We start from the raw sequence: 21,931 nt of genomic DNA on the forward strand, positions 1-21,931 counted from the left end.
ATAAAACTTTTTTTTTATATCTCTTCCGGAGTTCTTAGCTTGGAGTTATTTAGAATTTCCAAATTATCAACATGAAAATATCATAATTAATCCGAGTTAACTTTGGGCGTAGGTAAAAATAATTATAATGGAATCAGAAGAAGAAACATGTTATATACAGATAACATATTATCGTAATCAATAACAAGCAATTATGAATGGAATATATAATTCTCAAATCAATTAACAGCTAAAGTCATTCTACAGTGGTGTCTGCCGCTACGTATATAATTCGCATTGTGTTGGTATAACCTGATCCTTGCTTCCATCCAGATACTATTACGATGGGATCTCCGACCCTGATAAAGCCTTGCTCTATGGCCCATTCGGTGCAAAAGTTGGTGCGCCGCTCAAGATCTAGTGACCAATCTGTGTCAGGTGAATCTAGAACAAAGACTTATATTTACTTTTTTTAATAACAGAAATGATAAATTATATGTCGGTCCATTTGGTGGTAAGTGGTAAGTGTCGCGTATATACATGAATAGCACCACGCATATTATGATAACCTGTGATACTCATAGTCATACGTTTATGCGCTATCATTCTGGAAGATAAAAATGTTACGTGTTGGCAACTGGACGTCGTGAACTCCTTTGATATTATTTTTAATTTAAATTATTAATTTTAGAACACTTCTTTTTATACATACGTCATATTTTTTTATATATTTCATTACTATACACACACGCGGTTTCATCCGTGTCAAATTTATAGCCTATATGTTATTCTGATGTACAAGCTATATTACTGTAAAGTTTTATTAAAATCCGGTCAGTATTTGCGTGAAAGAGTAACAAACATCCATCCATACTCACAAATTTTCGTGTTTATAATATTTATAAGATTATACTACCGTGGTTTGCAGCTACACATTGAAATATAATCGGAATACAAATATTATCGAAATCTAAGTATTTTCATCATTCAGAGACCCATACAGTCTACCGAATCTTTATATAATGAATATATTAATTTTATTTTTATGTTTTTTATTACCATTTCATGCGAAAAATACTGGTCGAGTTCGAATGAAATTTAATTCCCAGATTAACACATAGGATATCGAATTTATGCGGGCAATATCACACACAGCTAATTGTCTATAATATCCAGATACGATAAATAAAATTTTTTACGCATTTATGTAAGCAAATTTACTTACATAAATGCGTTTTATAAATGATTTATTGTCAGATGAATTTATAATATTTTTTAATGCATTTTTGAATAACCGTAATGTGCATGATAAATTTTGCATTCTTTAAAAAAAATATATGTGATCAATATATTGTTACATATAATTTTGACTAACCTTCGTAAATAAGTGGCATGATTCCTCTCCACATGTGTAATTGACGTGCAATAGGCGCGTATCTAGTTACAGCTATAATTGGACATCTGGGTCTATACTTGGCAACTAGTTGCGCTGACCTGCCAGTAGTAGTGACCACTATAATGGCGGCAGCTATAGTTCTTTGTGCCGCTAAAACTGCAGCTATTGCAGAACCTGTCGCTTGGTCACAAGGCAATGCGGTCTGTCAAAATTGAAATTGGTAAGTATATATTTAAACGTAGAATTGGAAAACGTTTTATTTATTTTTATTGAGTTCCCGATATAATGTGGTAAGATTCTGTGATTTTTCCTCATTGTACTTGAAAATCTAAAACAATATATATTGCGTCAAATTTTAAATATATATATTATATTTAAAATTATCTTAAATCTTACTAATATTACAAAACCCGAAAGTTATATTAGACTTTACAATAATATAGCTTATACATCAGAATAACGTAATGTTTTAAAAATATGTTATGTTTATTGGACGAAATGTAATGATAAATGTCAAGTAAGTGTGATGCAGACGAAGTTGCGTGGGTTAACTAGTTAAACAATAAAATTGTTCCACAGCTTATAAATTTTATATTCTTTCAGCTTTCTTTACTCTATAGCGTCTGTACTTAATAACATATATAATAATTACACCCCTATTCCTTTAGGTGTTTTTACTTTAATGAAACACACCAACAGATAAATACACTACTTTAGTATATAACGTTATTATGTTTTTATTTTATATTAGTTAGATAATGTTATAACTATAAAAATAATGAATTTTTTGTATAACCTTATCAATAAGATCACGATAAATTTGTTTCGTCCAAAGGCATGCTTCTGCCTCTTTACAAGAGCTGGCTAAGCATGCAACAGTCTCTGCTGGATACTGTCCGACTGCTGTCTCCGCGGAGAGTACTAGGGCATCAGCGCCATCTAGGATACAATTGGCTATATCCAGTAGTTCAGCTCGAAGCGGAATTTTCTTATATCTCATACTACTCAACAGATGTGCACTTATACTTATAGGTACATTGCGCTGGTGAAAAAGTTTTTCTTATAAATATTATAAATGCGAAAGTTTGTGAGTATGGATGGATGTTTGTTAAAACATGTTTGAAACCGCGGGTACAACTAGGATAAAATAATAATTTACATTAAGAATAAGTGCATAGCGGTTTCTATGTTGATTATCGCATACCTCTTACTTGTTATTGTGTAATTATTTGTTTTAAATAACATCTATTCAAAAGAGCAACACACAAGTTTCAAGCTCATTCTTATTGTGATGAATCTGCGTTCTGAATGAGTGGTAGAATAAAAAATATGACATTCCTATAGTAATTGCGCCCGTGTTAAACCGGGTTGGTGGGTAATATTATGTTTAAATAACTTACCATATTGGCTCGTGCTATCATATTTTTCTGAGCGATTACTAATTTTTTTGGTGTAATATCGGAACCAAGTTCTTGCCTAGTTATCATTATGCCATTAGTCACCTATAAAAAAAACAACGAAATAACTAGGTAGATATTTCCAACAATATTAGTATAATATTTCGCATATTTATTGGATTTGACTTACATTAAGTATTTCATCAAAGTTCCGAAAACCTTCAATATTTTGAATATTAGCAATTATTGATATTTTCTTGCCCTTCTCTCCTAACAATGATCTGAGTTCTGTTACTACTGAAGACGAATGTACAAACGATGCAATCAATATATCAACCTGAAGTGATATAAACAAACATTTTATTACATTGATATTTTTTTAAACAATTCTATAAGTTAGATTAATATTAGATTTTATTATATTGTTACTGCTATTTTTTCAATATATTAATTTAGGAGCTTTCAGTTAGTTTGTTTCTGTTAATTACCAAACATATTCTTTTATTCTTATATGTTATTCTAACTCTCAACACAGTAACATAACTAGACATTTTTATAGATCGTAAGAACAGATTAGCTATAATACGGATTAAATAGACAGGATTGGATGTTGTAATTTGTCTTTCATTATACAATAATAAATATCTAATGTATTAGGTAACTTAAAAACAAATAAATAAAGTAATACCTGATTCTGTATAGCCATTTCAATATCTAATTTGTCTCTATCAGAATAATTAGGCATCTCAAATACTACATTAGGTACAAACACGTCTTTGTATGACCCCAAAAGGCCGCCTCTTTCAATTTTACATGTTAGAGTTGAGGTTGAAATAATTTCAACTTTTAACATAATCATCTCATTGTCGAGTAAAATGTAGTCTCCTTTGGAGATTTGGTCAGGAAAACGTATAAAGTCCACATACACTGTATATGTAGAACATTTCTCTCGATATGTTTCATCTGTAGTTATTCTAACTACTTCCTCAGTCTTCAATTCTACCGTGTCACCGTAACTCTACAAAGAAAATTATACATAAATCTCATTGTAATAGAAAATATTGAAATATTATTTCGCTTTCTTAAAAAGGTACAGTATTTTATTTTAAGAAAATGAAGAAAAAAGCAGTGTTATTTGAATAATAATAATCTATTGTTAATTATACATTTTCAGCAATAATTAGAGTTAACAATTTATATTTCAACTTGTGTTAATTAAAATTTGTAGAGATTTAAATTAAACAACTTAATACAATAATACTATGTATATAGGAAGTTACCACTCTATGTGACTAAATATACAGTATCATTAATATTAAGAAATAAACTAAATGTGTACTTTATATTATCTAAGATAGAAGTAAGAAAGTATTCCATAAAAATTATAACGGAAATATAAATGAATTCGCGCGGATAATGTAGTTTTGAAATATTGAGTCTTGTAATAAATAACCTAACCTTTGGTTAATATATTTATGTACATATATATATTTTTATATAATAATGTACATGTATCTATTTATGTCAATGCCTTTATTGAAAATAAAATATGGTACAAAAGGCGAACTTATTCTAGAAAAATATCTATAATTAAGCAACAAATAGCTGAGATATACCAATCAACTTCATACCAACTGATTGGAAAATAATACTTAATAAACGGTAATACGGTACTTAATTGAATAATAAAAGATAATAACTAAAAATAATAAACACATAATTAGTACAACAAAAAGTTACAGATATATACGTTTATGTGATACTTTAATATGTATTAATATACTTACTTCTGCTATACGGCCGGTTCTTATTTTCCTTCCTGCTAATCTGGCGGCTATGGCCAGGGGATAGTTCCTCCCCATATGAACACTGTAATTTTTCGCCGCCTGTCTCAGCATCTTTATAGTCTCAATATGTTCCTCTCTGGAACCGTAAGTTAAATTCAACACAGCGACATTCATGCCGGCGGCAAACATTTTTTCCATTGTTTCTATATCATTAGTTGCTTTGCCTAGAATCATCATAAAATCTTATAGGTGTTTTTGTATCGTTCATTGCATAAAATATTCTACTATTTGTTCATGATCGATGATGACTATTTTATGAAATTATTCACTATCTCATATACTGATTAATTATTTTATGACTTTGTCATGTTCTATATTTTTAATTTCTTATTTCTTAATATTATAAATGCGTAAGTTTGCGAGTATGTATTGATAGATGGACGGATGGATGTTTTTTACTCTTTCACGCAAAAACTACTGAAAGGATTTTGATGAAACTTTACAGTAGTGTAATTTATACATCAGGATAACATAAGCTATAAATGTCACGGGGGTGAAACCATGGGCACAGCTAGTACGTATATAAAATTGACCTCTGTTTTACAATAAATCGATGATTGTATTTTGCATAGGTATGACAAAATAAATACGAATATACGAAAATAATAATACACGCTAGTAAAACATCTAATTGAATTTTATGAAACGACGTTAACAATTTGGTCGGTAATATAAATTTTATATTCGCATTTGGCATCAAAATTAGACTCTTGGCAACAGATACGTATGCACAAACATGTTAAGTGCTGAATTTCTGTTGACAAACCGCAATGTAATGTCGTACTTATATACATACGAGTAGACATTATTGGCTGGTTGATTTTATAACACACTATTATATTTATATGTTTGTAATATTAATGAACTTATAGGAGATGCAAGATATCTGTTTGAAATGTGAAGTATCTGCTAAATTATAGATCAAGTGGCTGTAGGGTTGTATTTTAAGATTTACTTCTCTTTTATTAGTGTTTGTGGATTATTTGCCTAGTCTCTTACGATATATTGGAGCTGAAATGGAATGGTGTTGCATTGTATTCTTGACAGTACCAAAGTAACCCACAAAATTGCTGTACATTCTCCAAAATAATTTAAAATTTTGCATTATATTTTAATTTAGATGATATTAAGACAATATAAATTACGAAGAAAATATATTTACCCATTGTGGCGAAAATACCAGTAAGTCTTTGACAACCAGGTGGAGATTGAATGTCCAAATTCAATATATGATCCAAAGGGGTATAAGCATTTGCTGCAGGAAGTTGTTGTCCTGGTAACTCCATTGCGTCGTACTTGAAAATTTCGAAATATACAATAAAATAAGGCTTTATATCAAAGGTTATTACTAGTATATAATACTGGAATCATACAGGCAAGAAGTTGATCCTATGTATAAATCAAAGTTCGATGGCTTATCAGAAATGAAAACTCAATCTGTGAGACATAGTATACAACTACTTTTAATTCTTACGAACTACAAGACTTTTGAAAGCATAATTGAATATTGTCATTTAGAATAGATAGTATTTACTTCACTCAGTTTTGCATCGAAATCTGTAGGCCACACCATACTGAATAATTAAATGTGTATTCGTAAGAAATAACAAAATGAAGTAAAAAATTATATTGCCAAAATTATCGTCAATTATGAAAACTTCAAAAGATTAATGACTGACTGTGTCTAGCAAATTTACTATCAAAAGAGTTTTAGTTAGTAGGATTCAATTAAAATAGAATAACCACTTTTCATTGTAAATGTGAAAACAATCTAATAAAATTTAAAATAGCTAAGAATCATCTCGATCCCGTTAGCTTTCCGATAAAAAGTACATCATAATTCATTTAAGAGCTACAATGCCACAGGCAGATAAACAGACATATACATACACAGACACGTCAATCTTATAACATCTCTAATTTTGTCGGGGTGTTATTATTATTAGCAACACAGGAATCTATTGGAGACTCGCTATCAAGTAAGAACGTTTCATAGGAGAAGGATTTGGACATTGAGCAGGTAGTAGTTTCATACCATGAGAAGCTATGATTAGCTTCTCATGATCCCGTATTCGACTGCATTGGTGATGTCAACACTGCTGTCCATCCCAAAACTATGAAGTTTAATGTAGTGCCAATCTTTGGACCCAAGAAAATCTTTAGTAGTTAACCACTCCCACATGTGTTCTTTCTTGACTCTTTACTACCATACAAATGTAGTTTTTAATGGTCAATCAGCATTTGTATATTTTTCATTGACTTGATCCACAAACCTCGTTTTTTATTTTGAGCCCCTAATGGCTACCCCACAAATATCTTGGCTTTGTTTATTTTTGCTGGCTTTATTTATTTTTGCCGCTGTTGTTAGCGACAGCTGCGCCCTTTGTTTATCATTCCGCTTACCGTGATCGGTATTCTTCGGCTTCGTTTGTAATTCACCTGACTTTGGCTAAACAGAGGGTAATCCGGGACAATCCCGGTAACGCCGCTGGATTGTGACAAGTTTTATTTGAGTGGAAGCGCTAATAGTAGCCTCGCTGTCGGTTTGACCTCGCCAAATTAAGAGGATTGATATTTTTAGGCAACAATATTTTAATTGCGATCTCTCGATTAACAGTATCGATGTCAATTAGGTACATACTACTTTATTTATTCAAAGTTTAAGAGGGAAAGTTTAAAGTAAGTTCTTTGTAGATATTGTATTAATAGAAACAGAATAGGTATTGTTGTTAACAATAGAAGTCAGTTCTTCTATGAAATATTTTGTGACTCTATAAAAGGCTTTCGTTAATTTCATTTTGTGATTTTAATCAATTCTTTTAACCAATTTAGAATACAGTTACAAGCTGTACATAATATATATATTTTAAATAAAATAAACTGCAGTTTCATAGATTGGACTACTGTAAATTGACTAAGATAACAAGTACAAACAGATAGACAGATTCTTTTCAATTGTTAAAAATATTGTTTAAAATCACAATCACACATTTTATTGTACCTCCATTTGTGCTTGTTGAATTCTCTTGGGTGGTACAATCAATAAAATCCTCGTCGGTCGAGTGAGTAAAATCCTTTGTGTTGAAATCACGGATCCTGTCCCTATGGCATATATCAAACGTAGAATAAAAATCCGGATTCGTGATTTTAGATGTGTAGAAATTTATATGAAACATACGTCACGTCCTTTCGCTACTACGATCGCATGATTATTATGTACTTGTACAAAATAGGTAATGTATATCTGTGGTTTAAATATTGGATATGAATAGAATAGAAAATTCTTTATTCAAATAACAACAACAAATACTATTTTTATGCCTTTTTACTTAACCATGACATGGTATTTTACATACAAGTTGAGGCTAATGTGTCATCCATAGTACTTATCACATTTCTCTTATGGAATAAAGTTGGAAATAATTTATTAAGTTTAAGTATTATTAAGTACCACTCATTATCGAATTATCGAATTAGGAGGTCATATCTGAAGGTTGTCCTTATGTGTGCATAGAAAAAAGGTTAATTATTAAAACATACTAACTCAACAGACACTTTCTTAGATGTGGTCACTTTCCACACTCTAACCATGTCACAAAAGGAACTATTTTCAGCTCCTCTCTGTAGTGTAACATACATAAGTATCCCCATATTGAAGCCACCCTCGTTTCACCGCATATTCCATGGGAAATTGTACCCTGGCCTCCATGAGATTATGCCATTTTGTGGTTGTGAATAAATAATTAAGTAAAGTCGGCACAAAAATGTCTCCTAGTTAAATAATCTAAAGAATGAAGAATATGTTAAGATATAGTTTATCTCCATTATTAAATTTACAAAATATTTTAATTCAGAATTTTAAGTAAAAAAAAAGAAGATTATATTGAAATAAGCAGGTAGAAAACCTGCTTATATGTGTAAGAAATCTTTATTAAAAAATAATGAACTGAAGTAAATGAGATAAGCTTTCAGAATATTACAAATCCCCGTAAAACTTGCCTTCTATAATATGTACTGTGTAAACGGTTTGGGAGACAGCCCTGTATGGTGTTAGTTATTAAGACTAGGGATTTTATATATGCTATATAAATAAATCTTATATATAAAATTCTCGTGTCACAGTTTTCGTTCCCATACTCCTCCGAAACGGCTTGACCGATTCTCATGAAATTTTGTGAGCGTATTGAGTAGGTCTGAGAATCGGCCAACATCTATTTTTCATCCCCCTAAATGTTAGGGGTAGTCCGTCCCTAAATTATTTTTTTTTATTTTAAGGCAAAACAACGTTTGCCGGGACAGCTAGTATTATATATATTTTAAAATTTGCAACTGACTAAAATTTATAAAAGGAAATTATATTAAGAAATACTATAGCACAATGTCGTGATTTCATTAATAAACATTCGTTTAGTTGTCTTGAGCATAAGTACAAATAAAGACCCTTGTGTTATTTCTATCCACCCCAATGCAAGAACTCCAGGAAAATAGGACTCCTGGTGATAAGAAGAGGAAGCAAAACGAAACTACTTTTATGTTTTTGTATTATTAATGTTTACATGTATATTATTTGTGTCATCAGTCAATGGGTATATATACTATGTAATATTTTTATTTAATAAATTATACAAAATACATGTATCTTGTATGTATTTATGGATATTGTAAAGTTATTATTTTCTATACTGGTATATTTATTTAAATTCCAATTAAATATTGTTTTGTAAATACACATAATGTACAAAAAAAATATATAAAAGATAAATGTCATGTCAATAGAAATGATTGTATTGTGCGATGAGCGAACTACCACTATCGGAAGACAGTTAATCTGCTACCCAAAATTAAATTACTTAAATACTTGGGAGTAACTTGTCTTTTCTATCTGCAGTAGTCTTAAAAGTATACGTACCCGTATACTTAAGTGGTACGATACACCGGTATGTTTGAAGTACTCTGTCACCCTAGTCTTACTGCTCACTGTAATGATGAGGCAAGATGGTTTCATCCATAGCAGAGCCTTGACGGTGGGGCCGGTAACTGTCGGTATAACTATGACAGAGGCGTTTGTTTGATTTGCTACCATTGTGCAGGAGAGTACGCATGCTTGAGCGGCATTAACTAAAAAAATAAAATAATAATTATACAGGACAGCTACCATAGCCTCATCCAGTCCCAAACAAAGCAGATGTTTTATGGGTGCTAGACAACTGATATAAACACTTATATATGTTTTTTTACACAATAGATAAAGAAAATATCAAGATCGATAAAAGCTCTCACACTCGTAATTTTTACTTACGTCATATGTTTGCACCTTGCGAGCAATTGGACCCGCGACTATCGGAAGTAAGACCACAATCCGCTAGAGGCCGCAAATAAGTATTAAAAATAAATAATATATTTTTTTCAGGACAAATATCTCCAATCGTATACTAATTTTGGAAATTATATATTTTTTAATATAAATATGTCCAGTATAAATAAAGAAAAACGCATAAAAACTGTCATGCATTTATGCGTTTTTCTTTAGTTGACTGAAATCGGGTTAGGTGTCATACCTAAACCAATTTCAGTCAAATCGTTATCTATGTTAATCTATGTTAAGTTAATCTTAGTTACAACAACTTCTCGCATGCCATCTCGTCAGAATTCAACGATGGAACCAACGTTACGCAGAACCAAAACCACTAACCTCATCGCTTATTCTCCAGAAGTTTGTTTTTGAAGTTGTAAATGGTTCAACAGAACAGCACACTTCGTTCATAGCTTTTACAGTACTTATCAACATTTGATCAACATTTTCACAATCCTTGAGTACAAAACCACTAGCGCCATCTAGCAGAGCATTAGTGACGTTTAGTGATATTTCCCTGTGACTAAAATCGCCTTTTAGTAGAGCATCTTGAAATACCCGCCAGATAAGTAGTATGGTTTACCTGCCAGTAATAATGAAATAAAGAAATGTAAGTATATTTTTACATTATTTATTATTATTACGTACTATAATATATTTAATTGTATCATAAACCGATTTTTTTATATACCTAACTTTTCCTGGTAACAAAGTTAAAAAACAAATTTTCGATAATATAATTTTATACTAATATATAATCATAAAAAAACCCAGTATTGGCTACTTTTAAATAATTAAGTATAGTGTTAATAATTTTTAATAAAACAGAAATAGAGTATAGAAAACACAACGGGCTACACTAAATAAACTTTACATCAAGAACTTTCAATCCATTGAGACAGATTCCTTGAAACCTAAGTTAAAATAGAGTTTCAATTCTTATTTGTTCAAACTTTATTACAGGAAAAGCTCGCAAAGTTTGCCATTCAATCTGAATCTCTTGTGGCGAAAAGCTAAATTTTAAATTCAATAGTGCCATTACAAAGTTATTACCTACCAGATGACATTTAGCTCCGATCCATTTTTGTATCTCGATCATCCGATATTTATTTAAATTGTCCGTAAATAAGTTCGTAAGTAAGAAACTCTCTTGAAAGAAGTATGGCATCTGATTCCTGAAGAAAAAAAGTAAATTTTTGCCAATCCGAGAGGATTACGTACATAATTTTCTACAAATTATCAACAATTTGCTAAATTTGGAAAGGCTACTACATGTCCCATGTGGTTGTAAGCCACTGATGCATAAACGAAATGTCTCCTTTGGAAAGTATACACTATATCCAGAGGAGATAAAAACCATCGCTTCTATGAATATCCTTTAATTCTTGTTCATGACGGGGCTAGGTAGCGAACTTTGAAAAAGCACGAGCACAATAGATCTATGTAGATGACAGGTATTAACACCTAAAAATAGCCGAAAACCCTCAATAAAAAAACATGAAGTAGAAATACTATACGTAGTCAAAGTACAATTACAAACAATACTGGGCGATTTGAATTTTCTCTGAAAATACAGTAATAAGCTACACCATCCATCTACCTAATATGCTATATTTTTATCCGCGCGGTAAAGTCATCCGGTATAACAAGTTTTGATCTATTTTTTTATATATTATCACAGCTATTATAAGTAAAATTTAAGTGAATCACAACTTAATTTTGACAAAGATGTTTTGATACATCACCTTTATAATGTTCATGGCACCTTTATAATTAATACAGTTTAAGAATATGTGATTAATATTATCAAGTTCTTTAGTAATGAATTCATGTATAGCATGTTAGAGATAGACAAATAAAATGTTACGTTTTAAATTTTATACACATCATTTCAAACAAGTAAACAAAAGATATAGCGTCAAAGCATTACTACCTATTTCAAATTGTATTATATTTCTACAGTGAAAGCGAGAATGTAGAAAAAGGTTCCCATTTATAGATGGTTTATAGTTTATACACAGTTGGTTTTTATTATTCTTAGACGATATTTTTTATTGACACAATTTATTCTTTATACTGTAATAAATAGTTTTAAATACTATGATTTGACTCCTTTTATATAGCTCTTCAATTATACCAGTTTTAACAGTACAAGTCTTCAGATAAATATATGTAGCAACAGGCCAGTCCGGTACTCCATACTTTTGACAACATACCATGGCAGCTTTATCCATTTTTCCAAGTAGCCTGGCTTTGTCACCTTTAGTCATGTGGGACATCCTAAGACGGGCCACGTTCATACCTCCTTCCATCAATTTTTGATTGAAATATCGGAGTAAATTTTGCATCAGCTATTTGTTAATAATTAATTTTGATAGGCTTTAAAATTTATCTCATATAGCATGTTCATTGTAACAATGTTTACATATCGAAGTTTCAATACGAGTATATATGTAAATTATTATTAAAATAAGAGAAAAGATTAGATTTTTGTAATTTCGTCTACGTATATATATATATATATACGTATATATACGTATATATATATATATATATATATATATATATATATATATATATATATATATATATTATATTATACTACGATGGTGGCGTCCAAGCATACAGCCCATCTGATGATAAATGGTTACTGTAGTCTATAGACCCCTGAAACCACCGGGGTATCATGAGCGCGTTGCCAATCCTCAAGAAATCTTAATATACTATTCCTGAAAAACCTAAATGTTTATGTAATACATGAAATCAAAAACATAGTTTAATTTGGATTTTTATTAAGTGATCAATCAAATATTAATTATGTCATATATTTAATACAATAATACAATGTTTCTTTTCTAAAATAATAGTGTACAAAATAGTAAATACTTTAAATAATTCTAAAAATATTAATTTATGTAGAAATTACAGAACAACTGGTTTTAATTATTTAAATTATTAACCGGGTCTTAACACGAATAATTTTATGGCAAATAAAGGTATTTACCTCTCTCGACGTATCGACTAGGTTGCACTAGCCGTGGTCACGAGCTGACTGAAGTAACAGCGATGTCGATTAAGACCCGGTTAATAATTTAAATAATGTATATTAAACACGAAAGTTTAAAATTAACAACTGGTTTTAAATTAAAATCCATACCCTTTTAAAACACTACTGTAAATAATATTAAATGTTACGATTTCATGATATTATTAAAACTTTATATTTTATTAGAGAGATACATAGAATGATATACATGATTATCAAAACATGTATTGAGTTTGTATGGATATTGTTCAAGAATGTCAGTCAACATCGTGTATTTAATTTGACCCACGCTACCCCTGCAATTTTTAAAACAATACATTATGTATTAAATAACCGTTGTTGGAGCGTGTACACCGGGTATTGGAGTGTGTGCATGTTTGATACAATGTATTCTGTAAAATAAGAACAAACATAACATGTATTATTTTAACTAGCAGAGCAGAATTCGTACTCGTGATTATTGACAAGGTTGGGAAATTATACGTTGATGCAGTGTTCTTTTAAATAGTTTAGTCCTAACTTTACATTTTTAAGATAAAATGTGTGAATAAGCTCTACCAACTAGCTAATTAAACTAATTCATTAAACTTAAAATATTAAATGCACAACCAACTGGTTGCAGCAGCACTCTTTATGAGTATGACTGATTTTCAGTAAAGGAAATTTTCGTAGAAAATGGTATTGTATAATTTAATAAATTATTTTTTCTATATAGACAATTTTTGTTTATATTACTCATATATGTATATAAAAATATTTATTGCCAACTAAAATTTTTTTTAGAATAACCTACTATAAATTTATTTCAAGTAGTTGTCAAAATAATAATATATTCAAATTGATAGTAGGTATTTACCTGTGTTTCTTTGTCTCTTCAGTGACAACCTTCCAGGAGCTAACGTTGTCACAGAAGGAGCTGGTAGGCTCTGACTTTCGTAGAGCGACGTACATATTACCGTATTTAAGAATGTCGTGTTTAACACCATACGCTACAGCGAATTCAATACGAGCCTTCATTTCATCATACCAATCATTCATAGGTTTTTCTGTATAAATGATAAAACAAAGATTTAATTACAAAATAATAATAAATATATTTTTATTGGGTAAAAACTTCTTCTTCACTTGGAAAGTCAACATTGACTATTGATTAATATATAGGAATGTTTACGAAAATCCTACATATTAATAACAGTTTTGATGTTTTTAATGAATAATAGGAAATCAAATATTTATATTCCGGAAATGCAAATGAACTATATAATATTTTAATTGATTGATTTCAGTTTTAATCTAGTGTTTTTAATAAACCCATTTAACACTGTGATAAGAATCCGAGATTTAAAATAAATTTTATGCGTTTTCACTTGAGTTTTTAGTTTAGTACAATCAATTACTAAATTTATTCTGTTCACAGCATGAATGGATCTCCAGTCACCAGTGTTCTAAGAATTAATCGATGGACTCAGTTTTAAAATTTACATTCAACCCATATCAGAATGTTTAGGATTATTACATGCTCAACATTTAGAATTCCAGAGGTCCTAAACACGAGATTAAGCAGGTAGGTTCGTTTAAATTATTTATTTTCATGAATAGAAAACTGTCGAAACCTCTGGAAGGTTAAAGACAGAGCGGATTACAAAAGGTCGTTCTGAATATTAAAACGTATTAATAAATTTATGATTCGTTTATATATAATAATGTATATGAACATCACGTCAACAACATGTGTCCATAGCGTAGTGTAACTCCTCATGCGTTGACTTCCCGAAGGATTAATTATGAACTTACTCTGTAATTTCAATACCTTATCTAATCCTTCAATAGAAATAACATAAAAAGCAAGCTGCTTGGCGGCTGAAATAGAGGTATTCTCGCAAACGACTTTCCACTAAGTACTACCTATAAACTGACCTGAATAAATTATTGGAATAATTCCTCTGTAAAGTTGTAGTTTCTTCGCAACGATAGGATTATTGCTGATGGTTATTATTGTAACATCAGGAGCAATATGAGCCAGTTGTATTGCAGTTTTTCCAGTAACAGTTGGCACAATCACGACCTGACTTTGAGACTGTCTGACTAATAGAGCGCAGGAGAGTATACAGGCTTCAGCTGCATTCACTGGAATCTTAAACTGGAAAAAAATATATACAACTAATATCACTAATTTACTACATGTAATACTATTTTTATAGTTATGTAATACTAATATATATGCACGACTTCGTTCGCCATACTACTATATATAGATCGTAGAGGAAGCTGATGTGCTTCTCTCTCTATTCAAAATACTTAATGTATTTATTTTACTATTAGTGGTATAACAATAATGTTTTCTGCCATATCTTTCGGTGTCATGACACCGAAACTTGGACAATTAATACAGCACCATCTAGTCCCACGGTAAGCAGAGCTTGTGCGATGGTTACTAGACAATTGATAATTTTTATTTTTTTAAATATATACTTAATATACATAGAAAATACCCAGATCGATACAAACAAATATAGTCATAAATACAAATGTTTGCACCGTACGAAGAATCAACCCACGACCATCGGAACTAAAGAGGTGTGCTCAACCGTTTGACCACTGACCTTTACTTTCTGGTTCTCCCTCATATATAGACACAATAAAGTATAAAACTTTATACAGACACAATAAAATATAACCTCCATAGACATCCTCCAGAAATCGTCGTTGTTTGAAATGGATTCCACAAATTTACAAAGAGAATCTAATATTCTCATGGCTGTATATGCACTATTGGCACTGTTGTATGTACGGAGAACAAAACCACAACCTTGTAACACTATATTTGTAATATCAGTAACATCAGTGCAAGAAATTGTACCAGTTTGAAGAGTTTCTTCTAGAATATTTCCAGATATATATAAAGGTTTTCCTTCCTGAAATTAATAAAAAATCCTAATTATATATCTAAAAAAAATATAATTGTAACTATTATATTATTTTATATTTATACTGTATTTATTCACTAACTTCTAAAAAGTGCTATAAGTGTCGTTGTCTATCTCTTATTGTATTAATTTACTCATAAAGGCTGAATAGCAGAGAGGGTGGACTCACTTTTAGTTATAAACGGTTTTGTCTCGTACATTACTTTAAAATTTTATAATAAGCAGAAATTGTATTAGTTTTTATTTGTGACAAATAAAGATGATTATTAGTTTTTATTATTAATAATTATTTTGCTAACGAAATTCAATTTATTATTTAGCTAATTAACTATTTGCTACCATACTTATAGTTAAATGGGGTATATAATAGCACGTTATGTTATCTGTGGTAATAGGTACATAAAGATTAGAATTTTTGCAACACAACATAAAATAGCACACCTTTCTACATTTAGCACTAATAATTAATTGTATAGCAGTCATTTTATGTTTATTGACAATTTGATGTGCCAGGAATTCTCTTGCTAAAATTATGCCATCTGATTCCTGAAATTAATATTATAGTACTCTAGACTACATTTAGTTTTAATATAATAATATAAATGTAAAGTACAAATAATATTAAAATGAACTTCTTGTATAATTAAGTAATTTTACTTAAGCTTGTTTTGACGGTTTTTGTAAAAAAAGGCGGCATTAAGCAGTAAATGCTGAAGAACTAGAGTAATTTTGTCCTGCGAGAAATGTTGTACAAAGCGATCTGCATGACTCACTATTTCAGTAGGCAAGCAACTTGCATGGTAAGATGTGTTTCAGTAAAATATTGAGAGAGCTAAGGGCGTAAAATTACAGGGCATGCAGGCATGACATATACATAGTTCTTCGGAATGGAAAAGTATAAGAGGTATTCAAATTCAAATTAAAAAATCATTTATACTTGTAGGATATTTTAGCCGCATTGACATTTGTCATTTTTTTATAATTTTTATTATTATTATAATATAATTTTATTACGGGCGTCTCGTAATGTTCCAGGTATAAGTCGATAGCCGACGGTTACTACTTATGATCGGGTGGGACGTCAGCCTGTTTACTATTCTAATAACGTAAAAAATATGATAACGTTTATAGGAATATAAAAAACCTGCATAATAGCATCAATATTATCCAGGCCCTCCTGTTCACAGATTGTGCTCACTAACAATGGAACCTGTGTGCCTTTAAAATAGTCACGTATCCTTTTCAACGTCTCTGGCTGTCGAATTGAATGTATGGTCACTATATCCGCCTGCAACATTTTTTTAAATTAACGAACAAAATTACTTAAATACAAATATTTCTAATTGGGTAATACCTATTTAGTATTTCTAAATCTAGAATTTGTTTAATCTTTTAATAAACTGTGTGTTTTTTTTTAATTAGCGGTACACTTACCCCTTGCCTCATAGGGTTCAAATATACCGAGCGAAATGTAGGCATGTCAAGTGTTTTGGTGTTGTAGTGAACCACAACATCGACACTTGATAAATACCTCCGCTTGGGTATCTGTGATAATAGTCGTGATGGTATGATTTCTAAACTGATGTGTAGTGTTAATCCAAACTATATCCAAACTCTATAAGGCTGCCTATCCTTACACCTCTCCATGCAAAAAGTATTATTATGAAAATGTTTTACAATAACTTATTTGAACACGTTGAAATTTTGTCCACTAATATTAACGTTTTATACTAGTCACATTTTTTAAACAAGTTTGTTCTAGATTTAATCAAAAACCTTTACATTTAACCAAAAAAATATTTATCACAAAAAAAAGAACTTGTATTTAACTCAATTGTATAAACAAACAGAGAAAAACTGGAAAATATGTGAATTTACATTTAACATTTTTTTACCGTCTATATGAGAATTGACATTGGAATTATAATGAACTTTAAGAATAACAAATAAAAATATATTTATATTTACTTTAATAACAGAGTAAGCCGAATAGAGTGGAACAAAAATATTTACGGTAAAATTTCGTTTGAAAGTAGGTACAGTCGTGCTTGGGTGGGACGAGACACAAAGTCTCTAAGTAAAGACAGAAAGAATTTCAAAGAAGTAAATACGTATCGTGAAAAATATTGTTTTAATTAACTACAACTATCAAGTATATTCTATAACTGTGGTAGAGAAATAATACAAAACTTTTTGATACAAATCTTAAATTTTACGATAAAAAAAAATACAGATAAAATAATTAATTAATATTTTTTTATAAAAAAGGTGTAACTAAAAGGTGTGACTAAGATGTAACTAAGATATTTTCAGATAAATTAAACAACCTACATTGTAATTTTATGGCGTAGATAAACTCCTCTTACTTGCCTGATGATTCTGCGTTCAGTGGTCAAAGACGTGTCATAATACGGATGTATTTTTAATAACAAAGCTTCTAGTAATGATAATCAGGCTTCCGCACTTATTATTTATAGTCTAACACCTACTAATAGTTTTTAAATTGTATACCTTAAATTCCTTAGCAAATTGCAGTAGTTCCATGTCGTTTTTTGACAATGGAGGTCTCACGTGTTTAACACCACGAACACAAACAAATCTAACATTTCCCAAATATCCTCCTCTTTCGACTTTACACATCACAGTCCTGGGGGAAATTATTTCAGTACAAAACATAACGATTTCCCCAAAACATAATGACACTTCCGTTCCTGGCTTGACTGATTTCAATGTATATGGATCATCTATGAACACACGATGTTCATCACATTTGTTCCAATATTGAAGTTCACTTGTCAATTCTATTATGGACTGCTCACTTATATATATCTCTGGTTTTGTTATTTCCTGAAAGTTATACCATCGCAGGAAGTAATTTCTTTATTGTGTATAAATAAAAAGAAATATTAATGACAAATATTTACATATTTTTCTAGGGACAAAAAGGAATTCATGTGACAACATAATTTCGGGCATTCATTGTTTAAATCAACAAACAACAAAAATCTGTGGCAATTTTTACTCCCTTCTATTATTAGTTTAGATCCGTGAATCAGATGAATTTCGACTACATTCGTTACTATATTTTTTATACTGACAAATAAGTACTATGAAAATTACCAATAGACATAAGACAAAACTTAGCAAATATTTACAATCATGTCAAACTGTACTATCGACTTCAATGCAAAATCCCTAATTTTCATTTTAAAAGTCATAACTCCCATTGACACTTTTGTGTATATCAGTGATTCCCAAAGTGGTCAATGTCGACCCCATGACAAACTGCAAGGGGTCTACGACAGCGGTCATCTTGTTGTTTTTACTTATTTTTTAACAGTAAATTTTACTACAGTTAGAAATTGAACAATCAATACCTTACCCAATCCGAAAAATATGGCAAGGGGTCTACGACACAAAAAAGTTTGGGAACCTCTCGTATAAACATACATATATATTATGTATTATATTATCGTTGTTTATTTATGCCTTATAGATATATGATTAGAACAAAGTATGGGAAATTTCTTACATAAACGTCGATGTAAACTTCCGTGTCAAGAACTAGACGCATAGGTACTTACTTCTTTGAGAAATCCAGTTCGAATACATGCATTAGGTATATCGACGGAAATAGCTATCGGCCAATTGGAGACATCATATTTTTCACAATACCATTTTATAGCATTATTTAACATATCTATTAATTTTAGTTTATCATCTCGTGTTACGTGAGTCAATTTGAATCTAATTATTTGAAGACCCATTTCTATGAAATTTTGGACATCGATTGAGGTCAGAGTTTCTTCACCTGTAAACGTTTTGTTATTTGTGTATTTAAGGTTAAAAATGTTTCTAACATATTTTTTTTGACAAAATTTTCAATTTTGTAATTTTTTTATAATGTGGCATTAAAAATACATATGTACAACCCTAATTTTTTAAATTATAATTAAATATTAAATTATATGCCCAAACAATGTTTGCGGGGTTAGCTAGTTTTATGTAATTTTGTTAGTACTTACAAAATGTAATTATGAACGGTGTAAGTCTAAATGGTTTTTCCAGTTTGTGTTTAAGAATCTGTTGTTCATGACCCAAGAAGAGGTTATGTTGGTGCAGTGTAGACATTTTCTAAAATAGAAGATAGATGATATTTTATGAAATTTGTTGTATTTCTTCAGCCAATAGTTAAGCAGTACTATTTGCTTAACTATTGGCTGAAAAAATACAACAAATTTCATAAAGTATTGTGGTTCTCCAGGAACACAGAAGAGCTTGCAATACAGATTCTTTGATGTTATTTCACAGTTGTTGTAATTTTTACGAAGAGAAAAATGTTAATTTATCTTAAATAAGACATAATCAGATACAAGTACCGTTATTTTTTTTAATAATACATGAAACTTTTATATGAGATTGATTGCAAGGTTGTAAAATAATAATCTACTTACAGCAAATATATACTGTAATTGTTATAGAAATTGTAATTGTTATCTTACTACGGATAAACTCTTAATAAAAATAAATGTAATCTTTTAAATTGTAAAGATAAATCCAAACTAAACACATTTTAAGAATATAATGACTTTGTAAATAATTGACAACACAAACAAGAGTTCAAGAAAAATATAATTGTATTTAAAATAGGTTTCTTCAGACAATAATAAAAGTCAGCATAAATACTTAAGTAAATTTAAAAGTTATATGTTTTACAACATTTCAGAATAGTAATAGTATAATAATGCATTTCTTTGATCCATATTTATAATAAGTATTTGTGATTGAATTCAAGTTTGCTGCATATAACCTCGGTGAAAATATAAAGCCACCATCCGATAGACCATTATCTATATTAACAGATACCATAAAGAAGAAACTTTTAGATTCAGCAATTTTTTGTATGTAGTTATTTATTTTTTTGTATTACTTTAGTCTCAATTTCGTGTTATATATATTTTAGATTATCTAAAATCGCTTTCTATTGATGTTTTAAAATATAATTTCATTGTACTAGATTTATTATTCTTTACTTTTTATCCTTACGTGTCGTGCAGCTGGTTGAAAATTAAGAATCTTAACCATAAAATAGGTTAATATCTTTGGATGAAAAGTAACTAACGGAATAAGTATAACTCTATGGTATCAAGACATTGTATCTTCGGCCATTCTTTTTCTATATTTGAACAGTTTGTGGGTGGCTAATGGACAAACAAGGGGTCGTTGGCAATGTTGATTTTCAGTTAGCAGTGCACGCGACATCTCTCTTGTATTCTGCAAGATTTATTTACGCCCGAGGCGAAACGAAACTCAAACGGAACTCTCATTGTTTTTCTTGTGTAATAAAAGTTTTGAATAAGAGATACGGGTCGACAATATTGACAGTATAGGTGTCGAGAGGCAAATTATTAAGAAAAATATTGCACCAATATTTTCTCCTTTTTGTAAAAGATCGCGTTTGTTTTGAATATCAGTTTCAAGTGATGATGTATATACTGGTATTATAAATTAAATAGGCTTTATTAATTTTACCATTGAACGCCTTACAAGGGAGTTGTTTTTTACATAATTATTTATTATATAAATAAATAATAATAAATAACACTGGATAATTAACACACCGCCATCTAGTCCCACGGTAAGCAGAGCTTGTGTTATGAATACTAGACAACTGGTATAAATACTTATATACATTTTTTGTAAGTACATATATAACATACATAGATTATACCCAGACCGATACAAATAATCATACTCATGAAAAGTCTTTGTTGAAATAGTATTTTATTTGGTTCACATAAAATAATGTATGCTTCTACACAATAATTGCTACACTTATCCATTCCATGCTACGTATATAGATTTTTTATAATTAATAATAATAATGAAATTTCGCAAAAATTCTAAATTTATGGTGTTAATAGATAAAAACCAAATAAACAAATAAATTCACTTCATGTAGTAAGTCTTTGCATATGACATACCC

General features: G+C 30.0%; 1 protein-coding gene and 1 pseudogene across 1 annotated transcript; both read right to left on the minus strand.

The window, feature by feature from the left end:
- Positions 1-235: 235 nt before the first annotated feature.
- On the minus strand, positions 236-6,257 carry LOC131855189 (pyruvate kinase-like). Its single transcript, XM_059206433.1, has 9 exons — positions 6,154-6,257; positions 5,782-5,914; positions 4,560-4,783; positions 3,461-3,790; positions 2,963-3,109; positions 2,776-2,877; positions 2,172-2,417; positions 1,355-1,577; positions 236-423 (listed from the first exon to the last, which is right to left on the minus strand). The coding sequence occupies exons 1-9, from the start codon at positions 6,190-6,192 to the stop codon at positions 236-238; spliced, it is 1,632 nt and encodes a 543-aa protein (XP_059062416.1). The 5' UTR covers positions 6,193-6,257.
- A 1,884-nt stretch (positions 6,258-8,141) lies between these two features.
- On the minus strand, positions 8,142-20,487 carry LOC131855198 (pyruvate kinase-like; annotated as a pseudogene).
- Positions 20,488-21,931: the final 1,444 nt, after the last annotated feature.

The sequence above is a fragment of the Achroia grisella genome, unplaced genomic scaffold (genome assembly GCF_030625045.1).
Source record: "Achroia grisella isolate CSIRO2021 unplaced genomic scaffold, CSIRO_AGI_Agris_v1 utg1320, whole genome shotgun sequence".
Lineage (NCBI taxonomy): Eukaryota > Metazoa > Arthropoda > Insecta > Lepidoptera > Pyralidae > Achroia > Achroia grisella.